The sequence below is a fragment of the Phodopus roborovskii genome, unplaced genomic scaffold (assembly GCF_943737965.1).
Source record: "Phodopus roborovskii unplaced genomic scaffold, PHOROB, whole genome shotgun sequence".
NCBI lineage: Eukaryota > Metazoa > Chordata > Mammalia > Rodentia > Cricetidae > Phodopus > Phodopus roborovskii.
Window position 1 is genome coordinate 12,727,724 of NW_026126563.1, and position 17,686 is coordinate 12,745,409.

At 37.2% G+C, this 17,686-nt stretch overlaps 1 protein-coding gene across 1 annotated transcript in view; it reads right to left on the bottom strand.

Moving 5' to 3' along the window:
* Positions 1–17,686, bottom strand: part of Mib1 (MIB E3 ubiquitin protein ligase 1) — a 100,301-nt gene that overhangs the window by 34,605 nt on the left and 48,010 nt on the right. Inside the window, exons 11-12 of the mRNA XM_051202128.1 lie at positions 13,090–13,287; positions 7,376–7,527 (exon numbers count right to left, since the gene is read on the bottom strand). Coding sequence (XP_051058085.1) covers positions 7,376–7,527; positions 13,090–13,287 — 350 coding nt within the window. The remainder of the gene's footprint in view (positions 1–7,375; positions 7,528–13,089; positions 13,288–17,686) is intronic.

Below are 17,686 nucleotides of genomic sequence, written 5' to 3' on the forward strand. Positions count from 1 at the left end.
GGCCAACATTGATTCTAATATGTGTATGTGTGCATACACATGTGTGAATATGTCTGTGTGCCTGTGTGTTGAGAAGGGCAGGAGAGAAAGGCAGATTATCTTTTTTTGTTGTTGTTTACTTACTTGTCTTTTAAATTTATCTTAAAAGGTAAGGTTCTGTGTCCACCTATACACCTCCTTACTTCACCAGGCTCATAAAAGAAGTGCTGAGTCAGCACATAACGTGAGGGCCAACCACGATGCGGTGACTGCGGCAGGACTCTAGGTCATTTACTTCTCTTGCCTGCAAAAGCTGCAGGAGGCTAAGCTCACAGGTAACCTGGGTCAAGGGGAGACTTGTAAGGAGGCTTCCGGTTGTCTGAATGCTTATCTAGTACTGACTGATACATAGTCTCACTGTTAAATTAATTTATATTTGGGCATAGGCTAATTTCAAAGCGCAGACTGACCATTTAGTTTTTAAAATGCCATTGTTCAAATAGAATGCCAGATAAGTGCAAAATTATACAATCCATCACTAAGATAATGTTACTAAAGATTTAAGCTTTAATCGCTTTAAACAATTGTTTCAATCATTTTCACTTCTCTGGTAAATCAGCATCGACGACTCCACAGTATGATAACTTTTAAACGCTAATTCCAGATTTAGTTAAGGAGAACCCTAGCAGGTTATAATGTCTCCCCTTGTTTACTATTCAGGCCACAAAACCGTGTATGAAGGTGCATGGTGCAACCCTCAGGTGCACGGCCAGCTGCTGCACTGCCAAGCATTCTTCATGGCCACAAGCTACAAACATTCTCCTGCCCCAGGCTCCCAGTCCCCCCTCTTCCACACTGTTCCAAACCTCACTTTCTCAAGGCCTCCTATGACTTCAAGGTCTCCTATGACTAACTTTTTAAATGTCTTTTAAATATTTCTTGTGCTAAATATTCCAGGTAAAAGCCCAGAGTCTTACAGACATTTAAGCATTTCTGCTCTTTTATGGAGACTTTGAAGAAGTTAAATTGTTTTAGTAATTTTCTTTTATGTTAAAAGCCATTTTTAAAAAATTCATCTCACACAAGTCAAATACTTACATATCTATTTGAATTTGCATGCAATGAAAATGAAAACAGAAGCACAAAACCCAGGTAAGGAACTAATAACAAAGAACAACAAAGAACTTGCCAAATGATAATGAGATTTTAACTGCAACCTTAAAAATAAATTACCATTTGTGAACATTTATTCACTCATGCAATGAAAAAAGTCAACTCTGGTATAATATGTTCCTTCCAATAAGTTTTAAGTAAAAGTATCTGGTTTATAAAAATATTTTAAACAAAACTAATTATCATCTGTTTATATCATCTAGAAGGAAATCATACAGCAGAAGAAAAAGGACCTGTGACTGAGAGAAAGCAACGTGGCGCTAGCATTTGAGTACACTCAGAGCCCACTGATTCTCCGCATCATCCCCGGAAGAACCAAGCGGGACAAGCACCCAGTGCTCGTGTGCCCCCACAACAAACACACCAAGTGCACGATGGGGACAGGTAAATCTGTGCGAAACGTGGTCTCTGATAATCTCCACACATAACCCATTACTATTCCCTATCAGTAACCAGAATGCTCATTAACAAAGGGAAAGGGACTTCCAGTTTCCACAGCAAACAGCTTAGTATGCCTACTCAGAGCACATACTTCTTTATGTACCCATATGAACATACACTGCTATGGAATGTAAAGAAGTATGTATTTTGGGTAGGTAATGGCCACCAAGAAGAGCAATGCTTTCCAGGAGGATGACCTTGACATAAATTAACCTGATGTCAAGTAAATGGCCACCGACAGTTTTAAAAACCCCATTCCAAAAGTACCAGCCATTTGCAAGTGCAAACCAATATCCCTGACATTATACTTAAAGGAAAAGTTCCATAGAAGTGGATTTCAATTTTTATTATGATTCTACATTCTATATTGTGTGAGTACTCGCATGACCAAAATTTGACTACTACAGAAGAAATAGTATTGCCAGCACACAACAGTATGCTGTATACCATTTTCTGCCTTCATAGATCTTTATTTAAGTGTATCACATTAATCAAATCAGGACCAACAGACTTGATCAGAAAAATAAGGCAACAAAAATCACATTAAAATGTGATTTTATACATATTTTAATAGCTATTCTTTATGCGTGGTAAAATGCACTCCTATTAAAACCAGAAGATTTTCTAGGGTAAATTTTTCAGTTTTATATTTTCTTTCCTGACACTATAGAAAACTGTAATTTTAAAAGGCGATCTTTTAAGTACACTGATACTGTACAAATGAAATCACTTGCCCTTGTCTCCAGTTTATCAGTTCTTAACCCAATCTCTACTTTAGAAGCTGCTAACACTTAAAGCATAAGAGACGGCTAAAACAGACACAATGTTGGGCCCCAACTCAAAGGGAACAGGATAAACTGGTAACAAACTGTCAATTATTTTACAGACTGTATTATCCTTGCTTATATGAAAGGGTATCATTCTGCTCAAAATTAATTAACAACTGTATTAATTATTCCATAAATCTGAAAGGTTTTAATAATTCTCTAAAAACATTTTGGCAACTAGGAATTTTTGCTACAATCCTTACAAAATGCTGGCTATTCATTTATAAAACTGAAACTGATTCTATTGCTTCCAAGTTTAGCTACCATATCTAGGAGTGTTTTCAATCACCCTGAAATGTCACATCCAGCACTTAGATCAGGTGTTCTTTTTGAACGGAGTACATGTTAAGACTCTGGACATCTGCTGACACTGCTGTAACCCAAACATGTCAACTGCCTCCCTGACAGGGATGACAGATGCTGACATTATCAAACGCTGTACTATTTTTTCCCATGGCCTCTCCTTGCCCTGATATGGCCAGTACATGAAACTGAACTATCCAAAAGCACACTTGAGCAACTGCATCTGCTGAATGGCTGCCATGTAACTACTAAAAATAGAACCAGGCTAGTGCTATCTTCAGCATTCAAGTTCAGGCAGTTGAACACCTATTTCACTATTATGAAAAATGATGGAAAGAATTAAAATTGCATTAATTTCACCAGTAGCATAATACCCGAGAACCTACACAAGCAGAAAACCATATGCAACTACTTGCATATTGTCTTACCTTGTGTCACGTTTCTCCCAGGTTAGACAATAAATTAATGTGATAATACTTCACTCAGCATTCTTATTTCACAAACTATCATTTATCAGACTTTTATCTCAAGAGTACATTTCAGAAGACATCCTCCTCAGGCAAGAAATCTACAGCAGAACCACATTGTAACAAGCATTTAAGTGATGCTTTTAAACATATGTGGTAGACTTTAATACTCCAAATTCATGGATTAGCTAACTACCACATGCCAATGTAACACTAACCTTATAATAAGAACTAAACATCCTATACTCAAAAAGCACAGAATTTAGTTAAGAAAATAGATCTTTAAGTAGGCTAAATTATGAACTCAAGGTTAGTATGCCAACACAAGCAAAAGCAAAGAATGACATTGAAGACATGTGTGAACTATTTATAAACTAAAGGACAGAGGTATTTCCTTAAGGCTACTCATATCTCTCCATCCCTGTCAGCAACTTGCTTAACAACTTGGCTTGGCAGGCTGGATGTGGTGGCACACAACTTTAATCCCAGCACTCAGGAGGCAGGAGTGGGTGGATCTCTGTTTGAGGCCAGTCTGGTCTACAGAGTGACATTCAAGATGATCAGGGCTACAGAGAGATACTGTCTCAAAACAAAGAAGAAAAGAAGAAAAAGAAAGAAGAGATAAAGGAACCTGCTGGGAGATAAACTGGAAACATTCTGATATGCATTAGATATCTGTTCTTTCTAAAGGATGTTGGTTTTCCAAGAGGTTATTTATGTGCACTTAAGAATTAAGTAGCCGATTGTGGTGGCTCACACCAGCAGGATTTGCTGAAGGTGGCAGAGGCAGGAGGATCATGAGTTCCAGGCCAGGCCAGCCTGGGCTACACATTAAAAAGGGAAAAAAAAAAAATTAAGTAAAGATACACTTTAACTCGTTGAAGGGAAAAGACTCCCGAGTGAGTTACAAGAGTACCAAGTAGTAGGACATGTATGTACAAGTGGGAATTTTACTTCTGGCAACTGGCACACCAGTATAGGAAGGACTTCTAACATTTGTCATGTTGAATTTCTATAAAAGAGCATTTAACCAATTTGGTTCCTAAACTAGCAGTGATAATGCTTTGCTAAAGCTGGTAAAATGGAACCAAATCGCCTCTTCAATGGATTTGGTCCCCTTCAACCAGCTGTAGCTATGCATTGATTACCACAGGACAGCCAGCGTTTCATCTGTGAATATGAACTACATGGCAACTACTTCAGCTTATTGATTTATTCTGACTGTAATTAAAAGCAAATAACTAGCTACTGTCAATTTTATTTGGAAGCACTATAGTGATTAAAGATGTTTATTAAAAGCTTTATGGAAAAAAAAGTGTGTTAAAAGGATTTCAAATAAACTTATTTATTTGTGGTCGTTGGTATTAACTTTTCATTTGAATTAATAAAATTTTAAAACTATTACAAAAGCATTGCAAAATTTAATAATTACATTTCTCATTCGTCTGAAAGTAAGAAAATGTCTATTGTACTACCTAATGAACTTCCTGAAAAGGAAGAAAATATGTGAGAAATTCATCAAAACTCACCTTAAAAACATGATGAGACTATGACGGTATGTTTCATATGGGTATGCAGATGTTGAGTTATTTATATAATTCTTAAAAAGCATGTGTATTTCTATCTGTGCAGGGGCATGTACACAAGAGTGAGATGCCCTTACAGGGTAGAAGGATCAGATTCCCCCCATGGAGTTACCTGACATGGGTTCCAGAAACTAAATTCACGTCCTCTGAAAGCAATATACGCTCATAAATGTTGAGCCATCTCTCCAGGGCATGGTATACAAGTTTAAAATTACAGAAAACTGTAATAATATTTAGCACTCAGAAATGGAGTCATTATCTTCAATAGCACTAGCCTTCAAGCTTGCCACTATTTACCCGAGTGTTAGCATAATACTGCAGAATGCTGTCTCAGGGACAGACTTTAACAATAAACATCGAATTATTCTGCCCCTGAACCTGAAGCAAAGGTTTCTAATGTTCGAAACAAAGAAAATGCTAAAACACTACTACTTATTATTTAAAACATTACTACTTATTATTGTGAAGACTTTCAACTCTGCAGCCTTGTTCCTCACCTGGCCACAAGTCTCAGACTTAACTCTAGGGGGAAACATGGCTATAAACATAAAATATCTGGCTGGAAATGCAGCTCCCAGGTGCTTGTACATACAAGTCCTGGGTTCAATCTACAGCACTACCAACACATAAACAAAAACAAACACATCAAATATTAGAAAACATGACCAGTATTATTCTGATTTAAAATTCTTAAGCCCACAGATCAGTTTTGAAATTTTATGATCTGTACTCATCTGCACCTTCAAGTCCAGATCTCAAAGCACATCTTCCATAAACATAAGGCCCCTACACATATATTGAAGACCAGGATAATAAAAGTTTTCCTTCAGAAAAATCACATCCAATAATTATCAATTCTACCATGTTGCTGATGCACTGCTGAAAAATTACTGTTATTAACTAAAAGTAAAGCCGGGGAGTAGAACAGCATCAGCTTCTACATACACACATATAAGTGTACATGCAAATTTTGGAAATGTCCCACATTTTCAATCATTAAAAAGGGAATTACAAGCAAATACTTGTCCCAATACTAGCTTATACAATGTTATTAAAAACAAAAACAAGAAAAAAACCTAACAGGGAAAATGTGCAAACATTCTAAAAAGTACCCAAGAATTGTGCTAACTAAAGAGCACTAGTTACAATTACAATAGGACAGAAGTCCAGCATGCAATCAGTCATACTAAATAACAGCAGCCAGCAAAACAAAAAGCGGCTAAAACATTACAATATAGACAGTGGCCACATTAACAAGAGAGACTAAACAGACAAGAGGAAAGTGTTAGCAAGTCTATTAACATTGATATTTAATCTAAAAGAGGAAAATTTTTAGCATTTGGAAATAACAATGTGCCGTATCTGCTTTTCTAAGGAAAGGTAAAGACCCAAAGTCTACAAAGAAAATATAACTATAATAAAATATTTGATATGAAAAAACTCTCAAAACACCCAACATGCTATTACAATCGACACATGTTTAAATAACCATTACTGTCTTCAAATCTGTATATGGCAATCAAGAGTCATGACTGCCCAACAATTTAAAAAAATGGAATAAAGGATTCAGCTAGCTTTAACCAAAGCCGTCTTGTTATATAATTAGCGCATTCCCCCTCCCCTTTTTAAAAAATATTTATGTGATGCATGCAGGTATATGTGTGCCTCGGCAAACATGTAGAGGTCTGAGGACAACTTGCATGAGTCAGTTCATTCTCTCCTTCCATAACTGGGTTCTGGGGACTGAACTCAGGTTGTCATGCAACAAGCACCTTTACCCACCGAGCCATCTCTCCAGCTCCTTTCCTGTCTTTACTAAATGTCATCTAATACAAATTAGCTGGTTGAAGGAGTCACTATTACATATTTTCTAAAGAATCCTCAAGAATTACACAAGAATTCAAGACACAGAAGAAAAACATTCCTCCTCCTCAATATGCTTAATTTATTAACTATACTATAATCACATCTAATGAAAACGAAACAATTAAAAATACTTAAGACAGCAGTTTTCTATACCCTTCAAACCTCTAGTTTGTATCAAACTTTATGATCTTACAGTACAGCTTAAATTCCCTCAAAAATCTTCTTGACCACTTAATCTGATTGCTCCATCTGAACACCTCCAGTTTTCCTACAGAATTCATTCTGTAATTAATCATACATTATCTCTTGAAGTCTTGTAGCTCCTGTCCTGCTAAGACTAATTTGTGTGGAGGACATAAGCATAGATAAGAACACCCACAGTCTTACAGGAAATGCACACACTGGACAGGCAGCACCAAGCAGACCATGCACATGAGTAACACACCAAACAGAACTTTGCTGACAAAAGGAAGCAGCTGCACAGGAAAGAAAGAGAAGTTGACTGAGACACCCTCATGAAAGAAAGTGTTTGAGAATCTGGAGGAAGAGAACAGACAGCCTACTTTAGGAAGGAAAACAGTGTAATAATAATAATAATAATAATAATACGTAGCTGAAGATGATGGGAGATAAAGTCAGAGGGAAGGGCTCTGGACACTCAGCCTGGGATACTACAGAAAACAGAAAGACATTTTTAAACAGCACCTAAAGCAGAACAAAAAGACACTTTTACCTGGGATTTCCTCTAAGCGCAGCATGATGCAGGGCATTGAACCCATTGTTGTTCGTGATGGTCACATCTGCTCCAGCTTCCAAAAGAACTGCCAGGATGTCATCGCGCTTCTTACTTATGGCATCATGCAGAGGGGTGTCACCTTCAGAATCCTTTTAGTTTTTTTTTTAAGTTTAAAGAGATTTTCATTAGTTTTCCTTCCACTGATCACATCAACAGGGGGATTTTCACTTAACTTCTTTCTAAACAAAGAAGCAGGCTCTATATCAATCAAACAACTATCAGTCAGCAACCATGCTCAGAGTCCTTGCTGGCTTGCTGTAGAGATGGGGATGGTGGTGGTTTTTGAGACAGATTCCTACAATGCAGCTGGAGCTGACCTTAAACTGCCCTTATAGTTAAGGCTGGCTTTGAACTCCTAATTCTCCTGCCACTACTTTCTGAGTGCTGGGATGACAGGAATGTGCTAACACATCCAACTTCATATTCTATTAAATATAAAATGCAGACAAAAAAATGTCAGGGCTGGAGATGTGTCTTCGCTGGAGAGCCCTTGCCTAGCATGCACAAAGGCCTGGGCTCTACTCTGGCATCACATGAGACTGCCATGACAGTAAACACCTGTGACCCTGGCACTTGGGAGATGAAGGCACAAAGACAGTAGTTCAACTCATTATTGTCTACAATGTGAGTTCAAAGGCAGCCTGGGCTTCAAGACACCCAGCCTCGAATATTAAAACAACCTACAGAAGCAGACTTAGGCCCCAGAACAATGAGTTTAAAGCTAGTGAGTGGATTTTGGCCTTAACACACAAGTACCAACAATTCGTCTGTTTCCTTTATATTAATATAATATGCAGCATTGGTAAAATTCAACAACCAAAGTGTTTTTTCAAGGGGCAGGAAAGTGGCTACTTAGTTCAAAGTAGAAAGCACATCTAACCCAAACCTACATTTTATAAATCTGCTTTTTAAAAAAAATTGTATCTCTGTGTATAGGGTATGGAGTGTATGGTGAAGGAAACATGCAGGTGTGCACTCACGCACACATCCACGGAGTCCAGAGAATGACTTCAGGCATCTTCCTCCATTCTCCCACTTAATTTCTTTAAGGCAGGGTCCCTGACTAAATAAGAAGTTTCCTGTTTCAGCTGGGTTGTCTGGCCAGTAAGCTTTGGGACCCACTTGTCTCCATCAACGCAATGCTGGGGTTTCAGGCAGGTGTAACCATGACCAGCTTTTGGTGTGGATGGTAAATATCTGAACTCATGTCCGATTGCTTGAGTAAGTGCTCTTATTCACTGAGCTGTCTCTCCAGTTCCTCAAGCCACCTTTTTTTGGAGGTATTTGTCATTCATCAATTTACTTGGCAATAAATTCTAATTCAATATTAACTGTCTGCATAAATAAATTATTTAGAGCTTATACAATCTGTAGTTTTACAAAGTCAATATAGCCTATCCTCTACCATATACCACAGTTGTCAGATCCAGCTTTCCACCTGGGATGGAGATGTCATTTTGTAAAATGTTTCTCTTATTGGTTAATGAATAAAGCACTGTTGGCAAATATGAAGGCAAGATAGGCGGGACTAGGAAACAAGGAGGACTCTGGGAGATGTAGTAGGAAGAGTCACAATGTAGGACTTGAGAGAAGATAGTCCGGACCATCTAAGTGTGAAAACACTTAGATTAATAAAAAATGGGTTAATATTTAAGATAAGAACTAGCAAATAAGAAATGCTAGCAACAGGCCAAAGGCTTTATATCTAATACAGGGTCTCTGTATGTTATTTGGGGCTGGTGCGGCTGTGGGACCAGGCTGGCAGGAAAACTACTTGTAACAAAAACGGTGCCCAAGTGGGGCTAAGAACTTCCACTTAAAACTTAACAAAAGATTTAAGGATTTTAAAAACAAAATAACAGAAACAAGTCTTTTTGGTAGCAGCCTTTTTCTCGGTTGTGCTCTGTATTGCTAGAGACAAGCAGAGATTTGTGTGGCTCCTTTAAGGGAAGTTTCCTGACTCGACATTAAGAGGCAAATACTGCTAACAACTTAGTAATGTGTACGAGAGGTGGCAATGGCTGTGACCACATCTCAAAGCCAGCAACATGCTGCCGGATGGCAGCGTAGACCAAGGTGGTGAGCACATCTTTCAGTGCTGGTGGTAAGTGTACCCCCGCCATCTTGAATAGACTGTGGCTAAAACAGCCGTGGCTTTCATTTTAGAAATGTTGTTTAGCAGATAAAAAACTCATGGCCAAAAAAAAAGATAAAGTTTTACATAAAGACAGATTAAGAAAAGCCTCTAAAGGTTTACAGTGTGTTTAAAAATATACATAGGCTTGGGAGAGAAAAAGAAACAAAATAAAGTAGTTTCTTTAAAGAGAGAGAGAGAGAGAGAGAGAGATAGAGAGAGAGAAGCTGGGTGTGGTGGCACACGCTTTTAATTCTAGCACTCGAGAGACAGAGGCAAGCAGATCTCTGTTATTTCAAAGCAAACCTGGTTCACAGAGTTAATTCCAGGGCAGCCAAAGTTACACAGAGAAACCCTGTCTCAAAGAAATGAATAAATAGAAGTAGAAGAAATAGAGTAATAAGAAAGCCACATGAAGATGGAAAGCACACAGAGAGTCTGGAGACTGTATGCTACTGTGTTGTCTTTGTACTGCTCAATTGCTAAGGAAAAAACAACTAAAATATACTTGATTATCAATGCTTCTAAATTAATCCAATCTATATATTTTAAAACTGCTTTGACTTCAAAATTTAAGTTTAAGGACAGGTTACTGGGAGGAAGAATTTCTATTTTTCTTTCCACAGAAAATGAAAAGTGTGGAATCCTTCCAGACTAACATAGTTTGATTAAGCAAGACCCCCTGAAGCAGTGTCCCAGGTGATCCAACATTCAAAACAGGTGGGACAAGGCAGCCTTGTAGACCACTACAGCCAGGATTTCTGCATCTGCTTAGTATCCCCAATACAGTACTCCCTACCAGCAGGAAGCAGTTTGGAAAGAATGACGGCCAAATTCCCAAATATTGTTTATAAATGTTTGTTTTCATTTACATGGGGGTTGGTTATAAATGGTTAATGATCACAACCAATTTTTTTAAGGTAAAAAGGGGATTATGGTATAGAAATGAATAGTTTGTTTTGGAATGTATTTTCATTTATTGATACAATTTAAGGTCAATTTTGTGATATGTATATTTCTCCTCTTGTTTAGATACTATGTTTATATAGCTCATTAAAAAATATAATGTATAATTAAGTACAAACTATAGATAGTTACCTATAATAGTCAAAACTTATAGTTAGGTTTGTTAGGTTTTTATAGATATGTAGAGATATATTTCAAATGGATAGGTATTAGTCAAACCTTTCAAAGACCTACAAAATATGACATTTAAAATGGTTTAGGGTTTTTCTTGACAATGAGGCACAACTGCTCCTGGCAACACCACCTGCTTCAGAAAGGAAGATGGACATAGAAAAAACTCATTATGGAGTTTATTTCCAATATGGCAAGACTAGCCATTTGGGCAAGATATTGCTCTTCTTGTCTGGACTGTTTGACTTTATGCTGTATAAATTGGACATGTAGGACCCACAGAAAAGTGACTGCTGAAACAAGATGGACATTGCTATAGGGTTCCTGCTTCATGGAAGAGTCTGCCAAACAGTCTGCAGGACACAGAGAAAAGTAACTGACAAACTCTCAATACAGATGGACAGTTTAAAGTTTCCTGCTTTGCTGAGGAATCTGCCAGACACACTATGGCCTATGGGCTGATGATGGAACATTACAGAAGAACTTCAGGTGACTGACCAGGTGAGTTATCTCTGTCATTTCTAGAGTTTATATATTATCCTTCTGTGGTCTTTGATGGAGCTGAAGACTGATAGGTATGGTTATAGTTTTTCCTTAGTTAGGATTAAAGATAAGTCACATATAAGACTTTCGAATCACAAAGATAGGACAGATGATAGAATATTTACTTTAAATCTTGCTAAATGTTAATGGACTAAATATTGTTAACAATAGTTCTTATTTGATAACTGTTTTAATACATATTTTACTATATTAAAGGTAAAACCCTTTTTATTTTAGACAGAAAAGAGGTGGTGATAGGAGATGTCATCTGTAAATGTTTTTCTTATTGGTTAATGAATAAAGCACTGTTGGCAAATACAAAGCCATGGTGGGACTAGGAGACTAGGAGGACTCTGGGAGATGTAGTAGGAGGGTCAAGATGTAGGACTTGAGAGAAGAAGATCCGGACCCTCTCTCCGATAAGACCATTTGGAAACACTTAGATTAATAGAAATGGGTTAATATTTAAGACAGAGCTAGCCAATAAGAAACATTAGTAAAAGGCCAACAGCTTTATATCTACTACAGAGGTCTCTGTGTGTTATTTGTGGCTGATGCAACTCTGGAACCAGGCTAGAGGGAAAACTTCTCATAACAACTTGTTATTATAATTTAAATCTTATCGGAACATAGCCATAACCATCTACCAATGTATTAGCTATGATTGCCTTATTCTATAATGGCAGAGCTGAATGGTCTTGAAACAAAACACATAAAAACCTACAGAGCCAACCTGGCCCTTTAGAGAAAATGTTTGCCAATCACAGGGACCCACCCACATAAAATATTCCTAACCCAAATTCAACCCAATCACCTACCTTCTTTTTGGTGGCAATAAAAACAACCTTCTACAGATCCCTGCTTTCTAGTCCCCCCAACAGCTATTCCAAAGCACAAGTCTCAACTATGCTTTGTCTACCCCAATTCCAATTCACATTCCCTACATATAACTCTGCCTCCCATTTCAGACAGAAAGATGGGTATATCTAATTTCTTCTCCTTCAATTGATCACCCTCAGTTCTACTTCCATACTCCAATTCTGCCATCTACTTAAGAAGCCACACCCTGGACCTCGTCACATGAGAAAACTTATTTCCTAGTAACCATTTGCTGAGCAGTGCCTGATGCTGCCTTCTGGAGCTGCTGCTCCAACTACTGCACTAGGAACTCCTGTGCTGAGAATCATCCATAGCACAGCTTACGAAGTTCACAGTGATTCCTCCTGTTGTGTTCTAATTATTACTGAGCTTTTAATTTAAAGAAAGTGGTTCTACATATCCAATAGGGTTTCAAGGACCACTTTTATTTAAAAGTAGTAAATATTTCAAGTCTATTTTGTTAAAGATGATCAAGAGAAAGAAAAGCTAAGAAGGAATCTAAACACTGATATACTATGACTATGTGCTATTTGCTTTGCTATGAAGATATGTATTCATTCCAAATTTTAATATTATATGTATACAAAAGAGTATTTAAGGACCAAAATGAACACATTATAGACACAGACTGTATTTTTCTTACATATGTGGTTTAAGTTCATCTAGTTGCTAAATGAGCTTAGAAGAAAATAATTTCATAAGTGAAATTTTTGCTTCAAAAATTAGGCCACTTTCTAACTGTAAATCAACACAATTCATTTTCCAAAACAGACCTAAACAAAGGATGTAGAATAAATTAAGACAATGAAAATATTTAAATAGTTATGAAGTTAGTTATATCAGCCTATATCTTGGGATATTCTTCATAATAACAAATTTACTACAGAACTTACTATGTACTTTTAGCAGAGTTCTACTGATGCCCACTCAGTATATTCCTTACAAGTATATCCCTTACCTGGAGACTGGGATGACAGCCAAAGTCCAGCAGCGTCTTTACAACCTGAAGATGGCCTTTATTGACAGCGATATGCAGAGGCGTCTGCCTACGCTTATTACGAGCATTCAGGTCAGCACTGCCTCGGTGTAGGACTTCAATAACAGCACCCTCATCTCCAAAGGCTGCATGGTGAACGGCTCGATCTCCATCTTTATCCTGAACATCAGCACAAAAGCTCAATCAGTATAGAGTTAAGAAAGAAAAGCTGAAGCTATAAAACACCATGAACCAGATTGGATTCAGAAGAATTGTTGGGAAATATAAAAACAGTGAAACTAATAAAACAGCTCTAAATTGTCATGAGCAATAACAAATGATAAAACTAGTGCAGTTACATTATACCGTATTTAACCTGGACCTAAGCCCACTACTACTAGGAGCACTTTACTAAAATCGTGTTGCTAGGGGATCAGACCCAGGGTCTCTCATATAGTTAAGGCACATGCTCTATAGCTTATGCACACCCATATCCTAACAAGGAACCTTTCAGCCAGGCAATGTGGCACCTGCCTTTAATCCCACCACTCCGGAGACAGAGGCAGGAGGATCTCTGTGAGTTCGAAGCCAGCCTGATCTACGAGCAAATGCCAGGACAACTCCAAAGCTACACAGAGAAGCCCTGTCCTTTAAAAAAAAAAAAAAAACAAAGAAACAAACAACCTTTCAGACAAGCTCTCACTATGGAGCCTCAGCTAGCCATGGACACTCCTGCCTCGGTCTCCCAAATCCTGGTATTCCCAATATGCATAACTAAACTAGGCTCAATTCTTTCAATTTACATGAAAACTACACTAGCATCAGTTGAAGTGCTAACAAAAAGTATGCAAAACAATGTGGTCTTAATTACCTTTAAGTAGAAATTATATTATATTAATTAGAGTTAGATCTAAATCCTGAACATTCTTAGTTATGTATATTTGAGGACAGAAAAGAAAAAACTAAATAATGCATAAAAGTATAAAAAATGAAAAATGAACCAGTAAATTCCACACTTCCAAACATCTAAAACTCTTTCAGAGGAAGTAAACTGTACTTGCCATACTGTATATAACAGTCATATTTCTGAAGAGATGAGGTTAACTTTTACATAAAGGTAAGAAACTATAACACTTTGGACCACTTTGGAATTATTTTCTCTGAATTTGTCAAATGCAAATGGACTAGACATTGTTAAATATAATTCTTGCCTGTATACAGTTGTTGTACTTACTACATATAGTTTTACTATGGCAGGTAAAACTTTCGATTATTTAGACAAAAAGGGGGAAATGTGTGATATTTTGTTTGTGTTCTGACAAATAAAGTTGCCTGGAGATCCAAGGATAAAGCTAGTAGTTAACCGTAGGAGCTGGGCAGTGGTGGCACACACCTTTAATGACAGTGCTAGGGGTAGGCAGTGGGAGGGTGGAGACGGGAAGTGATAAGGTGGGGTGGATCTCAGCCTTTGGGACAGAGGAAGGAAACAGGTAGGAAGCAACTGACAATTGCTTCCAGTTCTCTGATCTTCCAGGTTTTTACCATAATATCTGACTCCAGATTTTTTTTAATTGATTAATTGTATTAATGCTACAGAAAAATGTTTGTACTATACAATAAAGGCAATATATATTATGTAACACATATTTACATATAATTAGTTTCATTATATTTGCAGGTGTAGGTATGCACAGGGTACTGTAAGGCTTCTATATTCATGAGAATATGACACTCCAAATGCCAACACCTTATGTAAGCCTATTCAAGCTTTCCTCCAAGTGACTCTCAATCAATACCTAGCAGACTCCCTAGGTTTTATAGAGTTTGAATTATCTTGGTTCCCAAGACCACTTAAACTACTTTTCAAGGATTACAAGGAAATACTGCTGTAATTAAATACATCTAAACAAATGAATGGGTACTAAACAGGCACTGAATTCAAGATAGCTTTTTTGTTGGTTTTTATTTTTTTATTCTGTTTTGAAGTATTTGTGAGTTATTTTTGAAACAGATGTCAAGGGTAATATTTATGTAGGAATGAGGTTCAATAACACTTCTTGAAAAGATAGGAAATTTCTACCTTGTGAATATTTCCAACTGAACCCAACTAAGAGCTTTTGTTACTGGTCAATACTGAGAACAAAGGACTACCAAGCAATCACATACAAGGTTCAACTCTCAGGCTTCTGAGCAACACTCTAGTTACACATTCCAGAAAAACAAGCATATGTGCATGCACACACACACACACACACACACACACACACACACACACACACACACACACACACACACGGAGAGGGAAAGAGAGACAGACAGACAGAGACAGACAGAGATAGGGAGAGACAGAGAAATAATTGATTTTCCTAACCTGTGCATTGAGGAAGAAAAAGAAAGCAATCCTGGGCTCCGTAAGCCATGCCTAGACAAAGCCAACTTGCCAAAATAGCTTTCTGAGCTTTTCAAGTCAAAGAAACAGGAGTGAACTATGTGTGGTCTAGCCCCAGGCAAAGAGCCGCTACTGTGAGTTCTTATGGGGAAGAAGAAAGTATCCATAAATTTTGTTTCTATCTTGAACTATGAGTTATAATTATATTTTAGTTAAATGTGTGGGAGACTGGGTTTTGTGTTGTCTTGTTTTGGATAATAAATGTCCTTTTATTTGCTAACTGCCATTACAACTGCCATTACAACTGATTACATTAGCAAAAATACAATTTTTCTTGAATTGATGTCAAAGGCAACCACTCTTCAAATGTAAAACCAAATATAGCATCAGCAGCAAAATACTGAGCTTATGATTTTATCATTTTGATCTTCTGAACAATTTAATGGAGAAAAATTAGGAAAAATACTATGCTTATCTCCAAGAATGTAAAGATCTATTATTTAGGTTTAAAAACAAAATCAAACCCTAAACTCTGTCTGCAGAGTCTCCTCCCTCCCTTTCCTCTAAATCAACAATCTGACAAGAGTCAGGAAAAAAAAAAAAAAATGCCCTACTCAGTGTTCTGACCAATTACTGAAGGGAAACACAGACAAGGTTTTACCTAGGAAAGCAGAATGCAATGCCTCTGTGGCCAGTAAGTTTCCCAAGCACTTCAACAACTGCTAAAGTTGTTTCTGTCCACGTTGCTACAGTCTGAATACATCTTATCCTTCTCAGAGATTCCAAGAAATTTATTAAATTTAACCTGACACAGAAACATCATTTTTCACACTGCTTTCACAAATTATATAAATCTGCAATAATTTATATAACAAGAAGTACAGCACAAGTCCCCAGATTCTCACTGTCCTAGACTATTCACAACCACTCAACCCACAGCACACAGCTCTAGCTTCAATCTGTGTACAGTATTAACTGACCATTTATTTTATACCTAAATTCAATTAAGCAGGAGAGAAACTTAGGAAACAATTGTCAATGTTATTCCAAACTCCTCGACTACATCCTATTCCACAGGCCACATCCCAGGGACAAGGAGCTCTAGATACACAAATACAAAATAACCCCATGTTGCCAGTACAGACAGAGGCTTTTAATGTTCTTAATTAGGCAAAAAGAAATGTAGCTTCAGACTCTTTGTTTCTTCAGCTCTCTGATTTCAGAAGGGCACTGGTATTTCCCTAGCTGTTACAAATATGGATTCTAGAGTCACTAAATTTAACAGGAGATATTCAACTCAATTTCATTCCATTCACCTAAATCCAACTAAAACGATAACAAAATAAAACTAATTTACAAAACACTAAAATTAACAAGTCTTCTTGTACATACAAAAATAGCTTACTATATATATATATATATATATATATATATATATATATATATATATATATTGGTTTTGTGAAACAAAGTCTTCCTATATAACCCTGGAGGTCCTCAGACTTATAGCAATTCTCCTGCCTCAGTCTCCCAAATGTTGAAATTACAGATATGTGCCACCATATCTGACAAACACACATCTGGATTCCTAAATTCACCATCAAGAAAAATACAACTTTTATATTACTGCAAATGAAAAATCAAGTTATATATTCCATTCATAATAAAAACATAACAGTAAAAATAGCTGTCATGTAATTGGCATCTTTTTCAGCATTAATTTGAACTTTAAGCACCTGGGTTTGGACTTAAGAGCATGTACTACTCTGCAAAGGACCCAGGTTCCATCCTAGTTCCATCAAGCAACCACCAGTAACTCCACTTCAAAGGGATCTAATGCCACCTTCTGACCTCCAAAGATACCTATACTCACATGTACTATTGTGCATGTACATACACACACCTGTACCAGCAAATGTACACTGGCAGACATATAAGCACAAACACATACAGACATCTACACACAAACATATGTGAAAAAAGAATAAAACTTAAAATTCAACCAAGTTCTCTCCATGGGCAACAGAAAATTCCAACATCAAAAATGAACATACCATTAAGCTCTTTAGGTGTCCAGTAACATAAGGTCAGGAAGACTTCCTTTTTAAAAGGTGGAGAGAAGTGGGGGGAGAGATAGAGAGAAAGAGAGAGAGACAGAAAAAGGAAGACAGAGAGAGACTCTAGCAACTG